Source organism: Vicugna pacos, chromosome 9, assembly GCF_048564905.1.
Source record: "Vicugna pacos chromosome 9, VicPac4, whole genome shotgun sequence".
In the NCBI taxonomy this organism is placed as follows: Eukaryota; Metazoa; Chordata; class Mammalia; order Artiodactyla; family Camelidae; genus Vicugna; species Vicugna pacos.
Genome location: NC_132995.1, coordinates 27,327,852 through 27,348,778, shown reverse-complemented (window position 1 = coordinate 27,348,778; position 20,927 = coordinate 27,327,852). Strand labels below are relative to the sequence as shown.

General features: G+C 41.0%; 1 protein-coding gene and 1 non-coding gene across 7 annotated transcripts in view; one reads left to right on the top strand and one right to left on the bottom strand.

The window, feature by feature from the left end:
* The window catches only part of LOC116281873 (nuclear receptor coactivator 5-like), a 43,626-nt gene extending 28,485 nt beyond the window's left edge, over positions 1-15,141 (top strand). For 5 of the 6 annotated variants that reach the window (XM_072968818.1, XM_072968815.1, XM_072968817.1 and 2 more), the window contains 6 exons: positions 3,297-3,496; positions 6,379-6,654; positions 7,785-7,943; positions 11,882-12,028; positions 14,362-14,446; positions 14,945-15,141. In XM_072968818.1, coding sequence (XP_072824919.1) covers positions 3,297-3,496; positions 6,379-6,654; positions 7,785-7,943; positions 11,882-12,028; positions 14,362-14,420 — 841 coding nt within the window. In that variant the 3' untranslated portion in view covers positions 14,421-14,446; positions 14,945-15,141. The remainder of the gene's footprint in view (positions 1-3,296; positions 3,497-6,378; positions 6,655-7,784; positions 7,944-11,881; positions 12,029-14,361; positions 14,447-14,944) is intronic. The other variant, XM_072968821.1, reaches the window with a different exon arrangement.
* A 5,242-nt stretch (positions 15,142-20,383) lies between these two features.
* On the bottom strand, positions 20,384-20,456 carry TRNAA-AGC (transfer RNA alanine (anticodon AGC)). Its single transcript has one exon. It is a non-coding gene; the product is annotated as a tRNA-Ala (tRNA).
* Positions 20,457-20,927: the final 471 nt, after the last annotated feature.

Genomic DNA, 20,927 nt, shown 5'->3' with positions numbered 1-20,927 from the left:
TGAGAAATGCTCTGCTGGAACACTGCTTTAAGAATTACAAGCATTATGCTGTTGGATTTACCAAACTGGTGGTAGAGGCATCTTGTGGGCGGGGCGATTTCTAAAGATTACTGTCATATTCAGTTTTCTGTATTACCCGAGTCTTCTACAGTGAGTACCTATTACTTTTATAATCAGGAAAAAAAAAAAAGCTATTTTCAGGACTGGCTTCCATGTGCCAGGCACTGAGCTAGGCTTTGGGGATACTTGAGTGAACATGATGGGCAAACCCCTGCCCTGAGGCACTGACCATGTGCCAAAAAGTTGCTCTCACTGATCTTTCAGAGAAGGGTTCTCTCATTTCTTAACTGCCGGTTGAATTCCTCTCAGTCTTTGTGCTGTTTTTGCTTCAACATGGGATGCCTGTTCCCTGTTCTGCACCTCACTCATTCAGGCCTCTTAAAACACAGTTGCAGCCCAGTCTGTGTCCAGCTCATACTTCAGGCCTATGTAGTGCCCTGATCTCACCACTGCCTGGCACTTGAGGGCAGACAGGGACTTCACATATGATGATAACTGTGTCTGGATTATGTCAGGTTTTGTCATGCTTGGCAGGGAGCCTGGCACATAGACAAATGGTCGGCTGCAGGCATCCATGGTTACTCCAGGCTAGGTCCTGCGTGAGTGATACTGAAGACCCAGACATGATGAGAACTAGTGATTCCTGAACAGGAGGCCAGGCATACACAAAACGTAGCCCAGCATTAAGGCAGCATTGGTTTCCTCACTTTTTTAATGTGAAAATCTGCAATTTTAAAGTGACCCAGAATTTTTATTCTATGATAACTCCTTTATAGAAATCTACTTTATTTGTAGATGGCATCTTTAGTCTGAGTTTGTGAAAGCAAAATTATAGCTCCATCTCGTTTGGAGGGTTATTTGGGTTGGACCTTGGGAGACAGCGTACTAGAAGAAATGAGGTCAGTCATAGCGTGGGGAGGGTAGGAGAGGCCAGTTCCTTTTACATTAGAAAATTATAGAATTTCTGTTTAATAATTGAAAGACAACCAGGCGTGCTCTGGATTAATTTGATCATGTAATTTAAACTGATTTTGAACCCAGAGGCAGTAAAGACTCTGCATGCGTAGTAGCTTTGTTTTCCCTCAACAGTTGGCAGCTTTGCCACCATACTCTGCATCAGTCAGGGAAATGACATTAGTTTTTGATTATATTAGCTTTCTCAAAACTTGTAGCAAGAATCCCACCCAACTTGTAGCAGCCTGCGCTTCTTTTAGAATTGTGAGTGACTCCAGCTGCCATTCAACTTACCTTAATAGTGATATTCTTGCCACCTTCCCATCTCTGGAGCCAGGCTGACTGGTATTAATTTGAGTGCAGAGTTCTGTGGGAGAGGAGTACTGGAGGTTGCTCTGCTCCCCACTCCGTCTGGAGTGGTGGTCACTCCTCTGCTTGGCGTTCTGCAGGTCTGGCATTTAGCCAGGGATTAGGATCCTGGTGGCCTTTATCCTTTAGGACCTCTGCCTTGTGGGTCTGTGTCTGCCAGGGAATCTGTAAACTAGGCCATGCTGCCGGCTCTCTTGTCACTTCAGTGTCGGGAAGATTTGTAGTGATAAGTTAGTTGGCTAATTCATTCCTTTATAGTCCAAAACAGTAATTAATTTTCAAGTCACATCATCTAGTGTGAGTCATTTTTGTGATAATTTTGACTCATGGGCTGTCACTCTGTAAATATGAACCATTTCATATTTTTCTTGTTTTCCTCTTGGAATTTATTTTCTGAAATCATCCATTCTCTCCTAAATTGCCAGAAAAGCATTTTTCCTGCCATCATATTAATTTTTCATTCACAAAATATAAATTTTGTGCACTGTTAATGTGTAAAGCTCTGTGCTGGGCACAGTGAGAAACATAAAGATAATTAACAATTCCCGTTTGTACCACGTGCAGTCTAATAAAATAAAACGAGCATAAATAACAACTGGAAGATGGAATATGCCAAGAGTTGTTCTGAGCAGAGTGTGCATTCAAGGAAGAGTGGGTTACCGTTGTGGGTTCCAACAAGATGAATCAAGGAGGCTTTAGGGAATAATATCATTTGAGCTGGGCCTTTGAGGTGAGGATGCTAAGAGTCTAGCCAACAGAATGGCAAGGAAGGCACAGCTGGAAACACTGTGGGGAGAGTTGATTGTCCTAAGATCACAAGAAATTAAATTTGGGGAGAGAAACAGAATGTTGGAAGCTCTGTGGGTTACAAAACCTATTAAGATAGGTTTGAGCCATGTCTTGCCAGGACTTTGAACACTAGGTTAAGAAATTTAGGATGCTGAACAGTTACTAGGGCCGTTTTGAACGCAGTACTTTTAACAGGATTACTCAGACTGACATGTAGAATGATTGGGGCGAGAAAAGAAAATCAAGGCTAAAAGCTATGTTAGGAGGGCTTTGTAGCTTTCTAAGCAAGTGTTGGGCAGGAATGAAAGCATTAACCCAAAGGAGTGGTCTAGGGCAGATTCTTCAGGACTTGAGGACCAAGGCTAAGGAAGTAGGTGATGAGATGACTCTGGGTTTTGATCAAAGGTTAAGTTATGGGATGGTTGATGCTGACTGAGATGGTTAACTCCAGTATCATCCATTTACTCTTTAGCAAGGAATTGTCTCAGCGGTAGTAACCTCAACAAGTATTGGTATATCCCAGGAACTAACTGTAAATGAGCATTGTCTCATTTTTCTGAAGATAATAGTCTCATTTGTTCTTTAAAACAATTAAAATTTTTCTTTGCTAGTCTTTAAATTGAAATGACTTCATCAAATAACACTTGAATGATTCCATTTGGAAAAATGCTGGCCATATTCATGGTGCTTACCCAGTGTGTCATGTCACACAGAAACACAGCTTTGACATACTCTCCTTTCTTTATTAAGTTATGTACATAATAAACCATAAAAGGACTCTATGTTTTCACAAAAGTAAGCTTCCTTTTAGTCAGAATTGCCTCCAGTTCTCTTAACTGATTCCATCAGATGGATAACACACCTTTGAATGTGTTCGGTGTGTCTAGGAATGACAATAAGTTGTAGCACATGCATGACTTTTGGAAAAATATGGCATCTCCCACCTCACTTATCTAAATACAGTAAAAGTATAGTGTCTTGGACCTCACTTACCTAAGTTTGGGCGCATCAAAGTATCTGCGGAACAACTGCTTGGTGACATAGATTTTTTTTTTGCCCCGTTTGTTTGATGAAAAGTAACCCACCTTTTTCTTGTTTGTGTGTGTGTGTGTGTGTTTTTTCAGGGAATATGCAATAGCTATAGGTCATCGGTTGCAGGATCATGGCCTTGTGGTGGAAATGATTCACCTTGCCTCTGAGTCGAGCCTCACTCGAGCACTCCAGGAAGTTAAAGACGATGGGTCCCCATTTTGTATTCTTGTCGAACAGTCCAACATAAAACTTTCTTCCTGCACTGTAATTATGCTTCATGAGTCTATCAAAAGTAAGTTTAGCTCAATCTAGAACCATCATCTAAAATAGATCCTGCTTTTAAAATGTAATATTTTTCCTTTGTATGTGAGTACATTCTGAAGGTTCACATTTGTCAGTAACTAAACTGGATCCAGTTAAGAAAAGATGACTTGAAATGTTATCACAGAGTTCTCTTTGGTATATTGTAGACAGTTGAAACTTAAATTGTCTTCATTGCTTCTGACTTAAGGATCCAAAATATCGCATCCAAAATATTATGTAACCAATTCAGGTTTCTTATGTGGAACGTTTGACCAGGTCCCACCATCATTTTTTCTGCCCTTGGTGATAATGAGACTCCATGTTCATTATCCCCTTCATTCTCTTACACCTTCCTTGCCAACTCTGCCTTCTGTATGAGATCTTGAACATACAACGAGAATTCACAGAAATGAACTCTTTTCCCCCTCCCTGAAATACCCAGACTTTGGCGGATGCACGTGTCCTAGACCACCCTCAGCTTCTCCCTCCTGGTCAGAGCTGCTACTTCTAGGGAGGAGGGGGCTGCCTTGAGTAGGGCCTTTAGCAGCTTACCTGGAGTTATAGCCAGACAAGCATGGGTGTACCAGTCCTCTCGTATTTGCAGAAGCTCTTGGTACTGTTCTGTTCAGTCCAGACATATTGAGTTCCTCCTGTGTGCCAGGCCCTCTGCAAGATGTCAGGCCAACTTTGCTTCCTTGTTTTGTCCAGGTAAGCAGCAGCCAGGCACACTTCTCCAACAGACCCTGGACTGTCCATCCCGGCTCTAGTGTTCTTAGCAGTGTAGGATGTTCATTGCTGAGTCAGGAGATCTTTCCTGTGGGCAGAGACCTTGTGGAGCACTAGTAGCTGGATTTATATGCTGCTTATAGCTTCTGGAGCTTGCAGAGAAGTCAGCGTAGGGTTGATGTTCAATACTCCAGCCATCATATTGGGTCTGAAAAAACAATAGGGAAGAACACTTGTTCCCCATCATCTTGGGGATGCCAGAATACCTTTTATTCTGACCAGTCCATTTGCTTTGCCTCTTTGTAGCCACCCACACCCATCTGGCCAGCCCTTGCTCAATACCCAAGAGTATGAAATAGCAGTTTCTCTAAGCATAGAAAAATGTCCAATTTATTTTAAAGAAATAAGACTAAACCACATTTATGTGGTACATAAGTTCCGAAAATGTGAAAGAAAATGCATACTTTCAAAAATTACAAATCCCAGTCTCCTGGGGTGGGGATGGAGAACTGTATAATTTGGACAGATTGTGCAAAAGATGAATCATGTCTGGTTACTTAAGTGTTATGTTCATGCACAGTCATTTAGGAAATTATCACTAAAATAAGTAGGTTGAATAATTTGTTGAATACTGAAATACTTCAGAAAAACCCAGCATTACTTCAAGAAAAGTGTAATCTACTTTTAACATGTTACAAATTCAGAAGATAGCTTCTTCATCATGTCCAGAAAAGTATTAATAGGTAAGTGTTTCATTTCTCATTTGTGAATTTAATTATTGAACTCAGATCATAAGTAAAAAGAACACTTTGTTTCCTCCTATAAGCTGCGTCTGTTTTAGTAAGACTAGTCTTAGTTGGGCTCTCTTTCACAATGGTTTGTAGCCAACAGTTTGCTTCATACCTTGCATGCAGCCATTATTCAAAAGCGTGTGGAGCTGCTTCTGTGCTGAGACAAATATGTAAAATAGTCAAACAATGAAACTTCAGCACCTGAAGACAAATATCTATTCATACTTCTTCCTAAATGTAACCTTAATAAACACAGTTTAAGATTTAGCCAAATACCATAATCTCCACTGTAGTTCTGTGGTGTCCCTTGGGTCCAAAATTTGTTCAGAAGCACGTGATATATGGCAAGACAGGGTAGGGGCCTCCTGTCTCAAATTAAACTTTTATTAGGTCTCATTCTCAGTAAATAAACCTAGGGGAGATCAGAAGACTGTGCACTGACTACAGCCATCAAGTTACGTAAAAGCTATGCTACGCGTCTAGAATCCATTTTCTGTGTAATATTGAGGACCCAGAGCACTCCTGACCTGACCTGGAAAGGGTTTTAACACGGTTTAAGGCCCCATACACCTGAACCAAAGAGTGCAGAGGCACCTAGAGGATGTGTGTTACACCTCATGCTGCAATGACAGAGCCAGGAAGCCCTGCGCCGCATGTCTGTCCATCTATCTGCCTTTTACCAAAATACTGCATATGCAGAGTTAAAAGATAAACACTGAAAAGTTCATAACGAGAAACAGCAGCCCCTGCTTCACTCTTTTCTCACCCCGCCTCCCCATCTAGAGGCTGCTGTTCTCAGGTCCTGGTTTCTTCTGTGAATCACACTCGTCTCGAATCATACACCCTGATTACTGGACCCAAATGAAAACCTTCATTTTCAGTTTTTTTTTTTTTTTAATGAAAAACTTCCAGTAGCCAGTGATGGTTGTAGTTGCATCCTGTCTCTTTTTTTAGGCTAGATTTGTTTAGCCCTAAGAATTCCCATTGACATACATGCCACATATCTCTCCTCTCTCTCTCCCCCTGACCCCCTCTATCTCAGCTTAGCATGAAGCTATCCAATTGTGAAATAAGGGTGTATATGGAAACAGTAAACCACGCTGTCACATGTTATAATTTTGAAACAGAATGTGATGTTTGATTTTGAAATCTGACAGGGCACCTGCTGTTGAGGGTCCCGGTCTCTCGAGTCAGTAGACAGTCACATCTGTACTGAAAGCTGAGACAGTTTAAACATGTTCTTAGACTAACCATGTTATCTTCTGATTGCTTTTCCTCTTGTCTTTTTGTAAACGTATTTTAAAAGCAAACAGAGCACCCATTTGATGTAAAGCAAGCTCTTTCTTGTCCCTAGTACATCGGCATATGCCCCTGGAGGATGCCCTGGTGCTGGTGGCTAAAGAACATAGGAGAGTTTTTGCTAAGCGGGAGCAGCAGGAACGCACTGAAACTTCTCTGAGGGCTGGAGATCTGGTAGATGACTTCCTGGCCCGGGAGTGCCTCACCAGCTACTCTGTCCCTTCGGGCATTCAGCATCTTCTTTTCCTGTTAAACGAGGGCAAGCATTTGTACAGGAATGAGCTGGACGTACTCATCGACTACCTGAAGACCAGGAAAGGACAACTGGAAGGTATTTGGCACCATCCCTTTTCTTTCCCTATTTTAAATCCCAGAAAATCCTTTTCTAAAAAATCCATGTATGAAAGAAAACTAACAGCTTTTCATTTAGTTGAGAGAATGTACCTCTGTAATACAGAGGTATCTGATTTGAACATATCCTGGGTGGGAATACACTATTTTATTTATTTTTACTTTTTGTGGGGGCAGATAATTATATTTATTTAGTGATTGTTTTTAGTGGAGGTACTGGGGATTGAACCCAGGATCTTGTGCATGCTAAGCACACACTACCACTGAGCTACACCCTCCTCCTCCAGGAATACACTATTTTAGTGTTTAGCCTGTTGAGACTGAAATGCTGCTTCTGAAGCTTAATTTTCTTTTGAACCAGATTTTTAATGTATAAATAGGATGCCCTCTCTATATAGATGGACATGTAGGAAACAGTTCTAGTTCCCTTTCAGTTTATTTTTCTGATTCTGTTTTTGTTGTTGTTGTTGTTGTTGTTGTTAATTGAGACATTTTAAGAGTACTTTGAAGTGTGTGGTAAATGTAAAGAAGCAGTTCCTACTCTCACCTGTTTTAAAGAGCACTCCAGTTACAAGTCAAGTCCTTAAAGTAGTGACTTTTCAGATTGCTTGTTTTGAGTTGAGTAGGTGAGAAGAAAATAATAATCACTTGTCCCTTGTAGGGAAAAGCAGCTGAAGTTACAGGACCATGTTAAAGCTTTAAAGAAATTGTTATTCTTATAAAATGTGGACTGTATTTTATTTTTTGTGCTTTTATTGAACTTACTTTCTCAGGATGGGGATGGAATCCGTAAGCTTTTTAAAGCATAGCGGTTTTGTTTCTTTTTTCTTCTGAGTGCTTATTTAATTTATTTTTTAAATTTGTCTTTATTGAGATAAAACTGACATTTAACACATTAGTTTCAGGTATACAACATAATGCTTCAATTATCTGTTTATGTTGTGTAGTGCTCACCACAGTAAGTCTAGCTAACATCCTGTTGCTTTTTTATTATAGAAACCTCTAAGTAGGAAGAATCAAAAACCTTCCTGGAATTACCTGAGTAATTGTGCAGCTTGCTGGCCTCTGCAGCAGATTTCTGCTGACCATTTGTTTTCTTCACTTTTCCAGGCTTTGAGACACCAAATCCTTTGGCCAGCAGTGATCATCCCTCATTTCAAGGCAGAACTACCCTCACCGTGGGCAAGCCACCTCCACTTCTTCCAACCCCCAGAAAGAGATCCTTCGTAGGCCCTCCTCCCCCACTTCTTGTCAAGTCCCCTTTGTTAGGTGAGAGGCCAGGCAGTCTCCCTCCACCGCCCGATCAGTGCTTCCCTCTCGGCATACGACCTAGCGGTCGCTCTTCTGTTTCCATGAGAGTTCTCCTGAGGATGCAGGATAGTTTAGAGCAGCGACAGTGTTTGTTGCTACGTTTTTAATGACTAATCCAATTTCAGAAGGCAGGAGAGATGCTTTGAAGTTCAATGGGTGCTATTTCTCTTGAACGAATTGCCTTAAGTTTTAATACAGGGAGAGGTTTAGAGAAGCTCTTTGACCAAGGTTTGTGACCTCAGTTAGAGTGACTTCGAGTTGTCATAATGAGCACTCTGAATTCAGTAGTGTTTTTAAAATTTTTTTCTATTTTTAATTGAAGTTATAGTCAATTTACAGTGTTGCGTTAATTTCTGGGGTACAACATAGTGATTCAGTTATGCAGACATATATATATCTATATATATTCCTTTTCTTATTTTTTTCCATTATACGTTACTACAAGATATTGAATACAGTTCTCTGTGCTATACAGTGGGACATTGTTGTTTATCTGTTTCTATATAGTAGTTGGTACCTACAAATCCCGAACTCCCAATTTATCCTTCCCCCACCTCCTTTTTCCCTGGTAACCATGTTTGTTTTCTATGTCTGTGAGTCTGTTTATGTTTTGTAAATAAGTTCGTTTGTGTCATTTTTTCAGATTCCACATATAAGTGATATCATATGGTATTTGTCTTTCTCTTCCTGATTTACTTCACTTAATATGATCATCTCTAGGTCCATTCATATTGCTGCAAATGACATTATTTCATTCTTTTTTATGACTGAGTAGTATTCCATTGTGTGTGTGTATTCCACAACTTCTTTATACAGTCATCTGTCAATGGACATTTAAGTTGCTTCTATGTGTTGGCTATTGTAAATAGTGCTGCTGTGAACATTGGGGTGCATGTATCTTTTGAAATTAGTTTCCTGCAGTTGTATGTCCAGGAGTGGAAGTGTTAGATCATATGGTAAGTCTATTTTTAGTTTTTTAATGGATCTCCATACTGTTTTCCATAATGGCTGCATCAAACTGCATTCCCATCAACAGTGTAGGAGAGTTGCCTTTTCTCCACATCCTCTCCAGCTTTTATCATTTGTGGACTTTTTAGCGATGGCCATTCTGACTGGTGTGAGGTAATATCTCATTGTAGTTTTGATTTGCATTTCTCTGATAATTAGCAATGTTGAACATTTTTTAATTGGACATCTATATGTCTTCATTGGAGAAATGTTTGTTTAGGTCTTCTGCCCATTTTTGGATTGGGTTGTTTGTTTTTTTGTTACTGAGTTGTATGAGCTATTTGTATATTCTGGAAATTAAGCCCTTGTCAGTCACATCATTTGCAAGTATTTTTCTCCCATTCCTAGTCTTTTTGTCTTGTTTATGGTTTCCTTTGCCGTGCAAAAGCCTATAAGTTTAATTAGGTCCCATTGTTTATTTTTGCTTTTATTTCTGTTGCTTGGGTAGACTGACCCAGGAGAACATTGCTGTGATTTATGTCAGAGAATGTTTTGCCTATGTTGTCTTCTAGGAGGTTTGTGGTGTCTTGTCTTATGTTTAAGGCTTTAAGCCATTTTGAGTTTATTTTTGTGTATGGTGTGAGGGAGTGTTGTAACTTCATTGATTTAAATGCGGCTGTCCATTTTTCCCAACACCACTTGCCAAAGAGACTGTCTTTTCTCCATTGTCTATTCTTGCTTCCTTTGTTTAAGATTAATTGACTGTAGGTGTGTGAGTTTATTTCTGGCTCTTTACTCTGTTCCATTGATCCATATGTCTGTTTTTGTGCCAGTACCACACTGTTTTAATTACCGTGGCTTTGTAGTATTGTCTGAAGTCTGAGAGGATTATACCTCTAGCTTTGTTCTTTTTCTTCAGTGTTGCTTTGGCAATTCTGGGTATTTTGTGATCCCATATAAATTTTAGGATTATTTGTTCTAGTTCTGTGAAAAATGTCCTCAGTACTTTGAAGTAGTGTTTTTGAGGTTTCTTTTCTGAGCAGTTGGTGCTAAATAGTATCCAACATCTGCCTAAAATGAAGTTTTAGTGCTGTGGATTTCTCACATTGCCAGTGACATAAAAACCAACTCGAGTTAGCTTACAACAAGGGGACTTGATTGGCTTGTATGACAGGAAATCCCGAGCTGACTAACTTTGGGCCACACTGGATCCTGCTGCTCATGCAGCTTCATCAGACATCCATCTCTTACCTCTGGGAGGAGAACTGGGTGGGCACAGACTCCCACTCGAGCCCAGTGGTCAGCCCTGTGGGGTTTCTGGTTCGTCCAGTGTTGGAGCTTTTCCCTGCTCTTGAGGGTAAAGAGTTCAGGCACCTAGGATGTAGTTTCCTCCATTTACTCACTGTCCCTTCTGTTCCTCACCTTCCCAAACATTTGTTCATACACTCTGTCTCCTCCCCTGTCCTCCTTGTGTGTTGGCAGTGGGAGCGGAGGAGGAACCAGATGAGAGCATGTTTTCAATCTTCCATGTTAAAGAGGAAGTTGTCAGTGAGGTCTTCTCAGGAAGGTGGCTTTTCACCTGGACCTTAAATAAAATTTAGACCTGGAGATGCATTTGTTCATAAGAGTCATCTATTGCTTTGGCCTCCTATGTGAACAAGGGTTATTTTTGAACCAAAAATTTTTCCTTTGAGCACAATATTTCCACCTTGACTATTATTGTGGATTGTAATTGAGGGAATGTGCCCGCTTGCTTTCTAGCTGTAGTACACACATCTTTTGTTGGCAGTGTCAGTGCACTGAAGCTCCACAGCCCTAGGGACGAGCATTTCCGTACCCCCTCCCTTTTTGACCTGTTGACTTTCAGGGTGAGCGAGGGTGTATCAGTTCAGCATCTTCTCTGTCCCCATCACGGCCTGCGCTTTGTTTGCCATGTCTTTGTTTCTTCCCTTCCTTCTCCCGTTGTCCTGGCACTCCCCTGTGCCTCAGCCACAGGCCTGTTCTTACTACCTGGTTGCTTCCCATGAGAAGTGAGTGAATAAAAGGGAGGAGGGCTCAGGAAGAAATCTTTTTTGCCTTTAATGGTTTCCCATCCTTGCCATTAGTTTAAAAACAAAACTCTTCTAGACCTTCAAAAAGGGCTAGGTTCTTGCTTCAGGACCTTGGCAAGAACTGGGAGAAAATGTCCTGTTCAGCAGGGTGAGGATTGTGCCTGGCAGACTGTCACCAAGAGCAAGGTGACAGGGCACTAGACCATGTGTTACACCACTGGGGGCCCGTGTCCTGGGTGGATGGATGTTAGATTCTGAAGAACAGAGTGCTTCAGGTATGTTGTGGGTCTGCCTTTATGACCTGTCTGGGAACCTAAGTGCTTTGGATGTTTGAGAAAATGTATTACATTTTTTTCTCTTTTTCTTCAGTATTACTTTGGCAATTCTGGGTCTTTTGTGTCAAAACAGAATGTTTGGAACAAAACCCACTTGTGAGAAGGTGAAGGTGGAGGACCAGGATGTCAGGACAGGCATGGACTTAGGCCCAGGGTTTTCAAACTTCTTTTTAAAGAGCCAGATGGTAAATATTTCATTTTAGACTTTTCAGGCCAAGAAGCAAAATTAAGGATATTATGTATGTACTGATATAACCATTTATAATGTAACCATTTAAAAATGAGAAAACCATTCTGGCTTGCAGGCCATACCAAAACCAACAGTAGGCTGGATTTGGCCCCCAGACTCTAGTTTGCTGAACCCTGGATAATCACTGAGTCACAGTCTGGGCTCAGAGAGGACTTGGCAGAGCTTGAGGAGCTGAGGTTGTGCTTGGTGTGCGTGGCAGGTGCTCCCTGCTCAGCCCCTTTCTAAAGATGAGGAAATGTCCCTTTGGGGCAAACAGCTGGAATGGGTTCGTCATGCATCTTCCCATTTATGTTTTGGTTTTGTTCTCTGCAGGATTGGTCAACCCCAAAGGTCTGTTTCCCCCTCCCCCACTTCTGGCAGTCCCCTCCAAGAGGCCTGCACCTTTGGGATGCCTCCCTCCCAAGCCTCCCAAACGTCCATTACTTGGGGAGAAGCCAGGCCTTTTAGTACCACCACCAGGTGAGTAGCCAGGTGAGCTTTGAGTGGCATTCTAGGCTCGTACTGACCAAAAGAACTTTCTGTGGTGGGAGAAATGTTCCGTAGCTGCGTTGTCTAGTGAGGTGAGCTGTCAGCTACACGTGGCTATTGAGCCCTTGAAATGTGGCTAGTACGACACATTTGATGAATTGAATTTTTAAAATTTTATTTACTTTTTAATTATTTAAATGATTCTAGTCATGTAGTAATTAAATAAGGGTTGTATGTGGTATGTGGCTGGTGGCTGGTAGTGGTCAGCACAGTTATGGGCTGTTGGAGGCATCAAGAAAATGTCACAGTAGGTAGGAAAGTGTGCTATATTTTTCTTATGTAGAAATCTATTATTTCTTAGTCTTTTTCTCCCTCCCTTCCATTTCTTTTTTTTTAAAGCTACAAATGTACTTAAAAAGGGATGTTGCATCTCTGTCATGAATGGACATCATTGTTATTTGCTCCAAAATAGAAGGCAACCATAATAAAAAGAACACAAAACAATGTTACTCAATTCCTACTCATTACTGTTACCTGCCTCAGTGTCTAAGGTTGAGGCTTACTCCATCCCTGGTAAATAAAGGGAGTTACTAAGGGGCAAGGAGGTGTCAGTGGGACACCAACAATGCAGAAACTCTCTCCTTGACAAGTCAGGAGTGCAAAAGGTTGGCAAAGGGAGTATCTTTTCATGAGACTGAATGTCATTTAGTCATGGGTCTTTGATGTCGTTGGAGGTATATGCCTCATTTCTGCAGGGCTCAAGGAGGAACAGCCCTTTCTCTGCCTCGCCAGAGGACAGGGATCTGATCTACCATATTTAAAGTGCTAACCGATACCCAGCCCTGGCTCAGAGCCTGCACGGGAATAGAGGCTTTTCTCTCTATCTTCCTTCCTTGGCCAGCTCTCATTTTCTCTGATGCTGCCTTCCCTCCTGCATGGCTCGGGGAGATGAGGCTGGAGGCTTCCAGGCTGTCCCCAAACTCACCAGGGTGTGAGCGCAGACCTTTGGCTGGTCTGCCAAGGCGGTGGGAAGAGCTGAGGCTGTGCTCTGGCTTGGAACAGAAGGCGGCCAAACAGGTGTTTGGCTGCTTCATTTCTAGTCATTCAGACTTACTAAGCCTAGATGAAGGTACTGCCCAGAGTTCCTCTTAATTCTGTTTAAAGATTTGGGGCTGAAGCCCCAGCTATTAGGAAAGTGGGCCTTTGTCCTTCTTCGTTTTCCATGCAAGAGACATTTTTCATGATATTTATTATCATTTAAAAGTTTCAACCCTCTGGTTTTTAGTCTGTGAGGTAGATATTGCTGTGGTTGTGGTATAAAGAATATACATTTACAAAATAGTGGCAAGAGATAGAACAGACGGAGCTCAGTGGCTCCCACCCTCCCGGAGACCCAGATAATTATCTAATTCTGAAGATCCTCCGCTCATGGATCACAATTTTTTAAAAATTTGGAGAACTTTCCTTACCCCCAAAATGGCCTTCCATGGCTTCCAGGGGCCCTCTCAGCCCCAAAGTCAAGCACTAATAGTTGGAGAAAGCTCTTTTAAAAAACAAAGATGTAAATCAGAACCATGAGGCATGCCAGTAATAGTTGCCATGTATTGCGTTCTCACTGTATGCCAGGCACTGAGATAATTCCATTGAGTCCTCAGACAACCCTGTGGGCTACGTACTGGGATCATCTCCATTTGCCACATGAGTCACCTAAGGCTCAGAGGGCGATTAACCCGCCCAAGGTCACACAGCGGCACCTGGTGGAGCCGAGGCTGCGCACCAGCCGTGTGACTCTGTGCTCTGTGCTCTAGCCACCACGCAATCCCAGCAGCACAGATGTGTTATCAAATTGATGTTGCTTTCAAAAAAGTCATAGATTTTTGCTTGGATTTCAACCACATTCTTCCACCCACACTCCCCTTTGACAAAAGGCTAAAAGTGTTTTCACATCCCTTACCTGTTCTGATTCATCACAGTATAAGGCTGGTAGAAGTTCAGAGGGAAGGAGTGAATGCGGTTCATGTGAGTCAGGTGAAGCACCAGCATCTCCTGTTAAAGAGAGAGCTTCCGGTGAAAAGTGTTTATGACTCAGCGAAGGTAGAGAGGGGCTAGGTGTCCTCTGTTCCTCCTTTGTAAAATGGGAGCTGTTACCACGATTAAATGAGATAATATGAATGAAAATCTGATAGACACTCCAAAAACTGCACAGATGTCTGTGATGTGGCGACTTGGTTAATCTGATTTAGCTCGCAAAGGTGGGTGGCTGGGGGCTCTGCAGACCAGAGAAGGGACATAAATTGACACTGCTGTGTTCCTCCTCTTTGCAGTTCTTTTGCAGTCGGTGCTGCACAAGCAGACAGTTCAACCTGTGTCTTTGCTGAACTAAGGAAAGCTTCTCTGAGCCAGAACAAGGTAGCTGCACCCAGGCAGTAGCCTCACTCTCCTCTAAGAACCAAGCCCCCTGTCTGGCCTGCAGCCCTGATGCCCAGGCATTGGGTACAGACGTGGCATCCCTTCTGTCCCATACGTGGTCCCATGGAAGCTTTTCTCACATTTGGGGTCTTTTTGTGCCAAACTAGATATTTGCGGAAGGTCATAGTGGTAAACATTGGATCTTGAAGTTGTTCAATTACATGCATATTAAAAACCAATGAAAACTTAGAGTTTTTATACACTGGTTGCCCCCTTAAAAAAAAAAGGTTTTATTTTGGAATAATTTTACATTTATAGAAAATATCAAGTGATAGTACAGGGTGTTTTTTTAATCTAAATTCTCCTTCCTGAATCTTGTATAATGAAGGCACAGTTACTAGGAAATTAGCATTAGTGCAATAATATTAAATGTACTACAGAGTTTATTCATATTTCACCAGTTTTTCTACTAACGTATTTTGTTTTGTTTTGTTTCAGGAACCTGTTCTGGGCACTTCATTGCATTTAGGCCCCTTTTAATTTTATTCTGTTCCAGTTTTTTATTATGAAACATTTTAAGTATATAGAAAATTTGAATGAATACTGTAATGAACACCCATGTATTTTGTATCTAGATTCAGTAATTATTAACATTCTGCCATTTTTTAACTTATACATATGCTGTATAAATAAAATTTTTTCTTAACCATGAAAAGTAGTTGCAGAGTTCATGACATCTCACCTTTAAGTCCTTCACATGCAGCTCCTAAGAAGAGAGACATTCTCTTACCTAATTATGATACCATTTTCACACCTTAAAAACTAATAGCAGTTCTATTATATCTAATCTCTGGTTCTCATATTTGAATTTTTAATTGTCCCCCCAAAAATGCTTTTGCTTTATATATCTTGGTTCTCCTGTATTGGGTGTATTTACATTTATAAATGTTCTATCTTCTTGCTGGATTGACCCTTTTATCATCATGTAATGCCCTCCTTTGTCTTTCATTACAATATTTATTTTAAAGTCTATTTTGTCTGATATGAGAATAGTTACTCCAGCTTTCTTCACCCAAGGGTGCTTTTATGGCCTTTTTAAAAACCAGGAGTTAATTAAGGTTTGTGCATTGCACTTAGTTTTTATGTGTCTTTCGTTTCTTTTATCTTACTATTATTTTTTTTAACACTTCAATGCTTTCCTGACACACTTTGTTTTGTTTTATTTATTTTTTTTTTGAGGGAGAAGTAATTAGGCTTACCTATTTATTTATTGATTTTTTTAATGGAGATACTGGGGATTTTAATGGAGGTACTGGGGTTTGAACCCAGGACAGCATGCGTGGTAAGTATGCACTCTACCATTTGAGCTATACCCTCCCCCAGTTTCTTTTAATCTAGAGCAGTCTTCGTACCTCTTTTTTTTCCCCCTAGTGATACTGACTAAGCCAGTTGTCTTATAGAATATCCTGTATTCTAGATTTGTCTGATTGTTTCCTCATGGTATCACTTAACTGTTCTTTTTTCTTTTTTTTATTGAGGTACAATCAGTTTACAATGTGGTCTTAATTTCTGGTGTACAGCACAATGCTTCAGTCATACATGAATATACATCTATTCATTTTCATACTCTTTGTCACCATAAGCTATTACAAGATATTGAATATAGTTCCCTGTGCTATACAGTATGAACTTGTTAATCTATTTTATGTATATTTGTGTCTACAAATCTCAAACTCCCAACTTATCCCTTCCCACCCTAACTGTTCTTCTATTCCCTGTATTTTCTGCACGCTGGAAGTTTGGTCTAGAGGCTTGGTTAGATTTAGGTCCTACGTTTTTGGCAAGGATATGTCATAGGTGGTGCAGTTCCATACTGCATTGTATCAGAAGGCGCGTTAACAGTTGTCCTGCTGGGAGTGCTAGTCTGGCTGGTCACTTGGGTAAGGTGCTGACTGCTGTGGGACAGGTAGTTTTTTTCCCCTAAGGCATGATGCTTTGGCACGGAGCAAGTATCCTGTTCCCTAACAACTTTTACCTAATGATTTTAGTGTCCATTGATGATTCTTGCCTGCCTGTGTTGTATCAGACCCTCCCTTCTTTTAGTTGAAGTATGTCTTAAGTGTTCAGTTTACTGAATTTTAAAAATTGTACATACCCATGTAACCAGCACCCCAAACAGGGTATCAACATTCCATCACTCCACAACATTGCAGGCACTTCCCTATCCTTCCCCCAGCCCTTTCTGACTTCTGTAACTTTAGTTTTGTTTGTCCTTATTTTTTATATAAGTGAAATCATGTGATGTATATTTTGTTGAGCCTAGCATCTTTTGCTAATAGAATTATTTTGAGATTCACCCACACTGTTGCACGTGCCCACAGAGCATTCCATTTTGTTGCTGAGCAGGAGGTCATTGTATGGACATGCCACAGTCTGTCTGTTCTCCCGATGCTGGACTTTTTAGCTGTTGTAAGATTGCTATGAATGTTCTTGTATATATCCTTTATGGACATATATTTTCATTTCTCTTGAGTAAACACCTAGGAGTGGAATTGCTGGGCCATAGGATAGATGTATGTTTAATTTATAAGAATTGGTCGGAGTGGCTCTGACATTTGACGTAGCCACCAGCCGCATCAAAAGGCTCTGGTTGCTCCATACCCTCACTTTTGATGTTGTCAGCCTTCATTTCAGCCTTTCTAATGGGTGTGAAATGTTTGTCATTATTGCTTTAGTTTGCATTTCTCTGATGACTAATGGTGTTGAGCACCTTGACTTTTTCATTGTTTATCTGTTCAGGGAATAAGTTAAGTGAAGATTAAAAGATTTTTCGCAGTGCATCAGTTTCCTAGGGCTCCCATAAAAAAGGACCACAAGCTGAGTGGCTTAAAACAAATTATCTTACAATTCTGGAGGCCAGAGGCCTGATATCAAGGTGTCCCAGGGCTGTGCTCCCTCTGAAACCTGTAGGGGAGAGTCTTTCTTTGATTCTTCTAGCTTCCAGCCCTTGGTGTTCCTTGACTTCTAGATGCATCACTCCTGTCTCTGCCTCCATCATCACATGGCTGTCCTCTCTCGTGTGTCTTCATGACATCTGTCCCCTGTGTGTGTGTTTTGTCTTTTTTTTAATATTTTTTTGTTTTGCAGGAGGAAGGGAGGTTATTATGCTTGTTTGTTTTTGAGTGGAGGTACTGAGGATTGAACCCAGGACTTGTGCATGCTAGGCACCCGTCCACCACTGAGCTATATACCCTCCCCTCTATTTTGCCTTTTTGCAACTTAAAAAAACACACACACACTTTTTTCCATTACCTCAGGGTGTCTTCTTAGATTGCATGAACTGGTAGGTCTTCTCCTGCACAGTGTGAATTCTTACATCTGTCAGTGAGCTCTTTGGCTTGCACTGTTGACGTTTAATGTCTTGTCCTACTAAACGGGTAATGTGAGGCAAGGTGGGAACCCCAGTCAGTGGCCACAAACCAGGCTGCTGAGGGACTGGAGGTTGAGAAACTCATCTTTGTGGAGCCCTTGTGTCTGTCCTGTGGGTCTGGCCTCAGGTGCTGCTGTTGGCTGAACATTCGTCACTGAGCCCTTCTCCTGTCTTAAAGAGACTCCCTGAGGGTGCTGGAGCCCTCCCCTGCACGTGTATATACATAAACTTTTTAGAGACATTTGGAGTTGTTGGATGAATCACTAGCATCTACGGGGGAAAGACTTTTTATTTTCTCGTAGTTGTCTAAATAATTCAGTAGAACAAGATTAGAACAGTAACTTGTGTTAAGGTTCTGAAGACAGTTTGTGTATTTTTTTAAAGCACAGATTTTCCTCTTTTTAAAAAAATTATTTCCTCTTTTTAAAAAAATTATTTCCTCTTTTTAAAAAAATAGTATTTTTAAAAATAGATGATAGGTACACATGGTGCAAAATTCAAAAGAAAAGATAAACAGTAAAAAAGTAGTTCTCCCATTTCTGTTTCTTAGCTCAACTGTTTCTTGTTTCTTTATCCGTATGCAAGTGTATATAAATTTACACACAAGTGGTAACATGCTGGGAGCACTATTCTAGCTCTTTAAATATTTTTTCCATTACATCTTAGACATGATTTTGTGTTGATGAAGTGTATCACTGCCTCTTTTTAATGGTTGCAGATCATTCTGGAGTAGAGATGTGTCTTAATTTATGTCATCAGATATTATTGATAGACATTTTAGGTCATTTCTAATCTTTGGCTGCTTGAGCAAAAAAGAATTCTGATGTAAGTTGGTTTGCTTTTCTGTTATAGAACCACCCACTTTTTTTTTTTTGAACCACCCTTTTTTGAAGTCAATTTCAAGATTATTTTTAAAACTTTAATTTTATTTTTTTGGGGGGGTAATTTGGCTTATTTGTTTATTTTTAGAGGAGGTTCTGGGGATTGAACTCAGGACCTTGTGCATGCTAAGCATGTGCCGTACCACTTGAGCTATATCATCCCCTCCAGAAGCTAATTTCAAATATTCCTAATGGTTATTCAATAATAAATAACAAAATTGGGTTTCTGCTATTGGGAATATAAAGAAAACTCACATTGTAAATTTTATGAATGGAAGTATTTTACTTTGACAAAACACTCATGCTTGTCTTTAGGCCATAAATTAGCATGATGGGCTCACATTTGGAAAGGAGGTCCGATCAGGTATACCTTCTGACACTGTAGCAGGGCATTTGGAATATAGTAATTGACATTGGTTTATCCCACTGTATCACCCACTATAACACACTATACTGCTTTGTGAATGCTGGGAAGACAGGTGGGGAGACTGGCTTCCTTCTGCCTTGTAATTGTATAGCCATTCTTCATGTACGGACTCCTGTGCCTGCTCCCTTCACTGATGTGATGGGAAAGCACTGGCTTCTGTCATGGGAAACTCTTCGATTGGTTCCATCAGCCAGTCCTCTGGGCAGATTGTGAGGTGCTGTGACCCTGCCTTGGAGTCAGGACCACGTGTTTATGTCCAGAGTGACCTTGGGCAAGTTGCATCAGCTCTCAACCTCAACATCTTCTTGTGAATCAGGTTAACCTCACCTCATTCCCGTATGGTTAGGAGGAACTGATGCAGAATGAGAAAGAACTGGAAACTTAATGCAGGGCTATATTTCATCATTTCTAAGATGCATATTTTTTCTCATTGGTGTCTCTGAAGTCATGACACGTGTAATGGAAGGCATCTCGCTGCAATAATTAGCAGATTTGTTTCTTCCTGTATTAAATAATGTTAAGTCTCACAAACAGTGATGGCAGTGGTCATTATTAGGCCAGTGAGTTACAGGTCAGGAACTGACAGGAGAAGCTGGATGTCTCCGAAGACTCCCCTTCAGAGTGGGAAGAGGTGGGAGCCCACATCCGCCTGCTGGGTGCTTGCATTTCTCTTGTCTGGCCCTGAAAGCTTGTTTGTGCTCCTCCCACCCAAAGCAGCAGATCCTTTCCATCAGGGCTGGGGTCACTTATATCATACTGTCTTTGGCCACTACTTGGGTTGGAATGTTGGTGTTAGTAAGAAGGAAGGAAGAGCAATATTCCTTCTCCACAACCCCTGCAGCATAGCTCTTTCTCCTCCACAGTCACCCGGGGCAGGGGTCCCTGGGGTCTGTTGTTCTGTCTTGTTCTTTGGTGGAAAGTGTGGGCATCGAGACATATTTTTGGCCTGTGATGGCCCCGCATGATGCGTTTCACACTCCCCTATGGCTTGTCTCTGTGTTGTTCCTCCTGGCTCATTCTCACTTCCCAGCACAGTGTGTGGACCACTGATACTACCTGAGGTGTTTGTAGGGGGCACATGGACACTCTTCTTTCCTCCCTCCCTCCCTTCCTTCCTTCCTTTCCGTCTTTCCTTCTTCATTCATTCAAAAAAAATTTTTTTTAATTTTGAGGGAAGGTAATTAGGGTTAATTTTTTAATGGAGGCACTGGGGATTGAACCCAGGGCCTCATGCATGCTAGGCATGCACTCTACCACTGAGCTATACCCTCCCCGCACATTTTTATTATAACAGTTCATCCAGCAGCAAACATTGAGCACCTGCCCCAGGCTTACCATGGTTGCAGGTCCATACAAAATGATGTGTTAGGTCTGTCTTTTGTAATAGTTTGAAAAATTTCAACCTACAGAGAAATGGTAAGATTGCAATAAATTCCCATATCTTTCATACACATTCACCCATCATTGACATTTTGTCTCATCTGCTTTGTCTTTCTCACTCTATAATTCATACATATACATATGATACCTGAATTCTTTTTTTTTAATTTAGCCATTTGAGAGTAAGTTGCAGTAAGTGCCCTTCACACCTAGATATTGCAGCATTTATCTCCTAAGAATAAGGATTTTATTCTCTTAACCATAGTGAAATTGTCAAAATCAGGAAATGTAATAGTGTTACAAAGCTGTTGTCTTAAGTATATGTGTTTATAGTTGTCCCAATACCATCCTTTAAAGCAACTT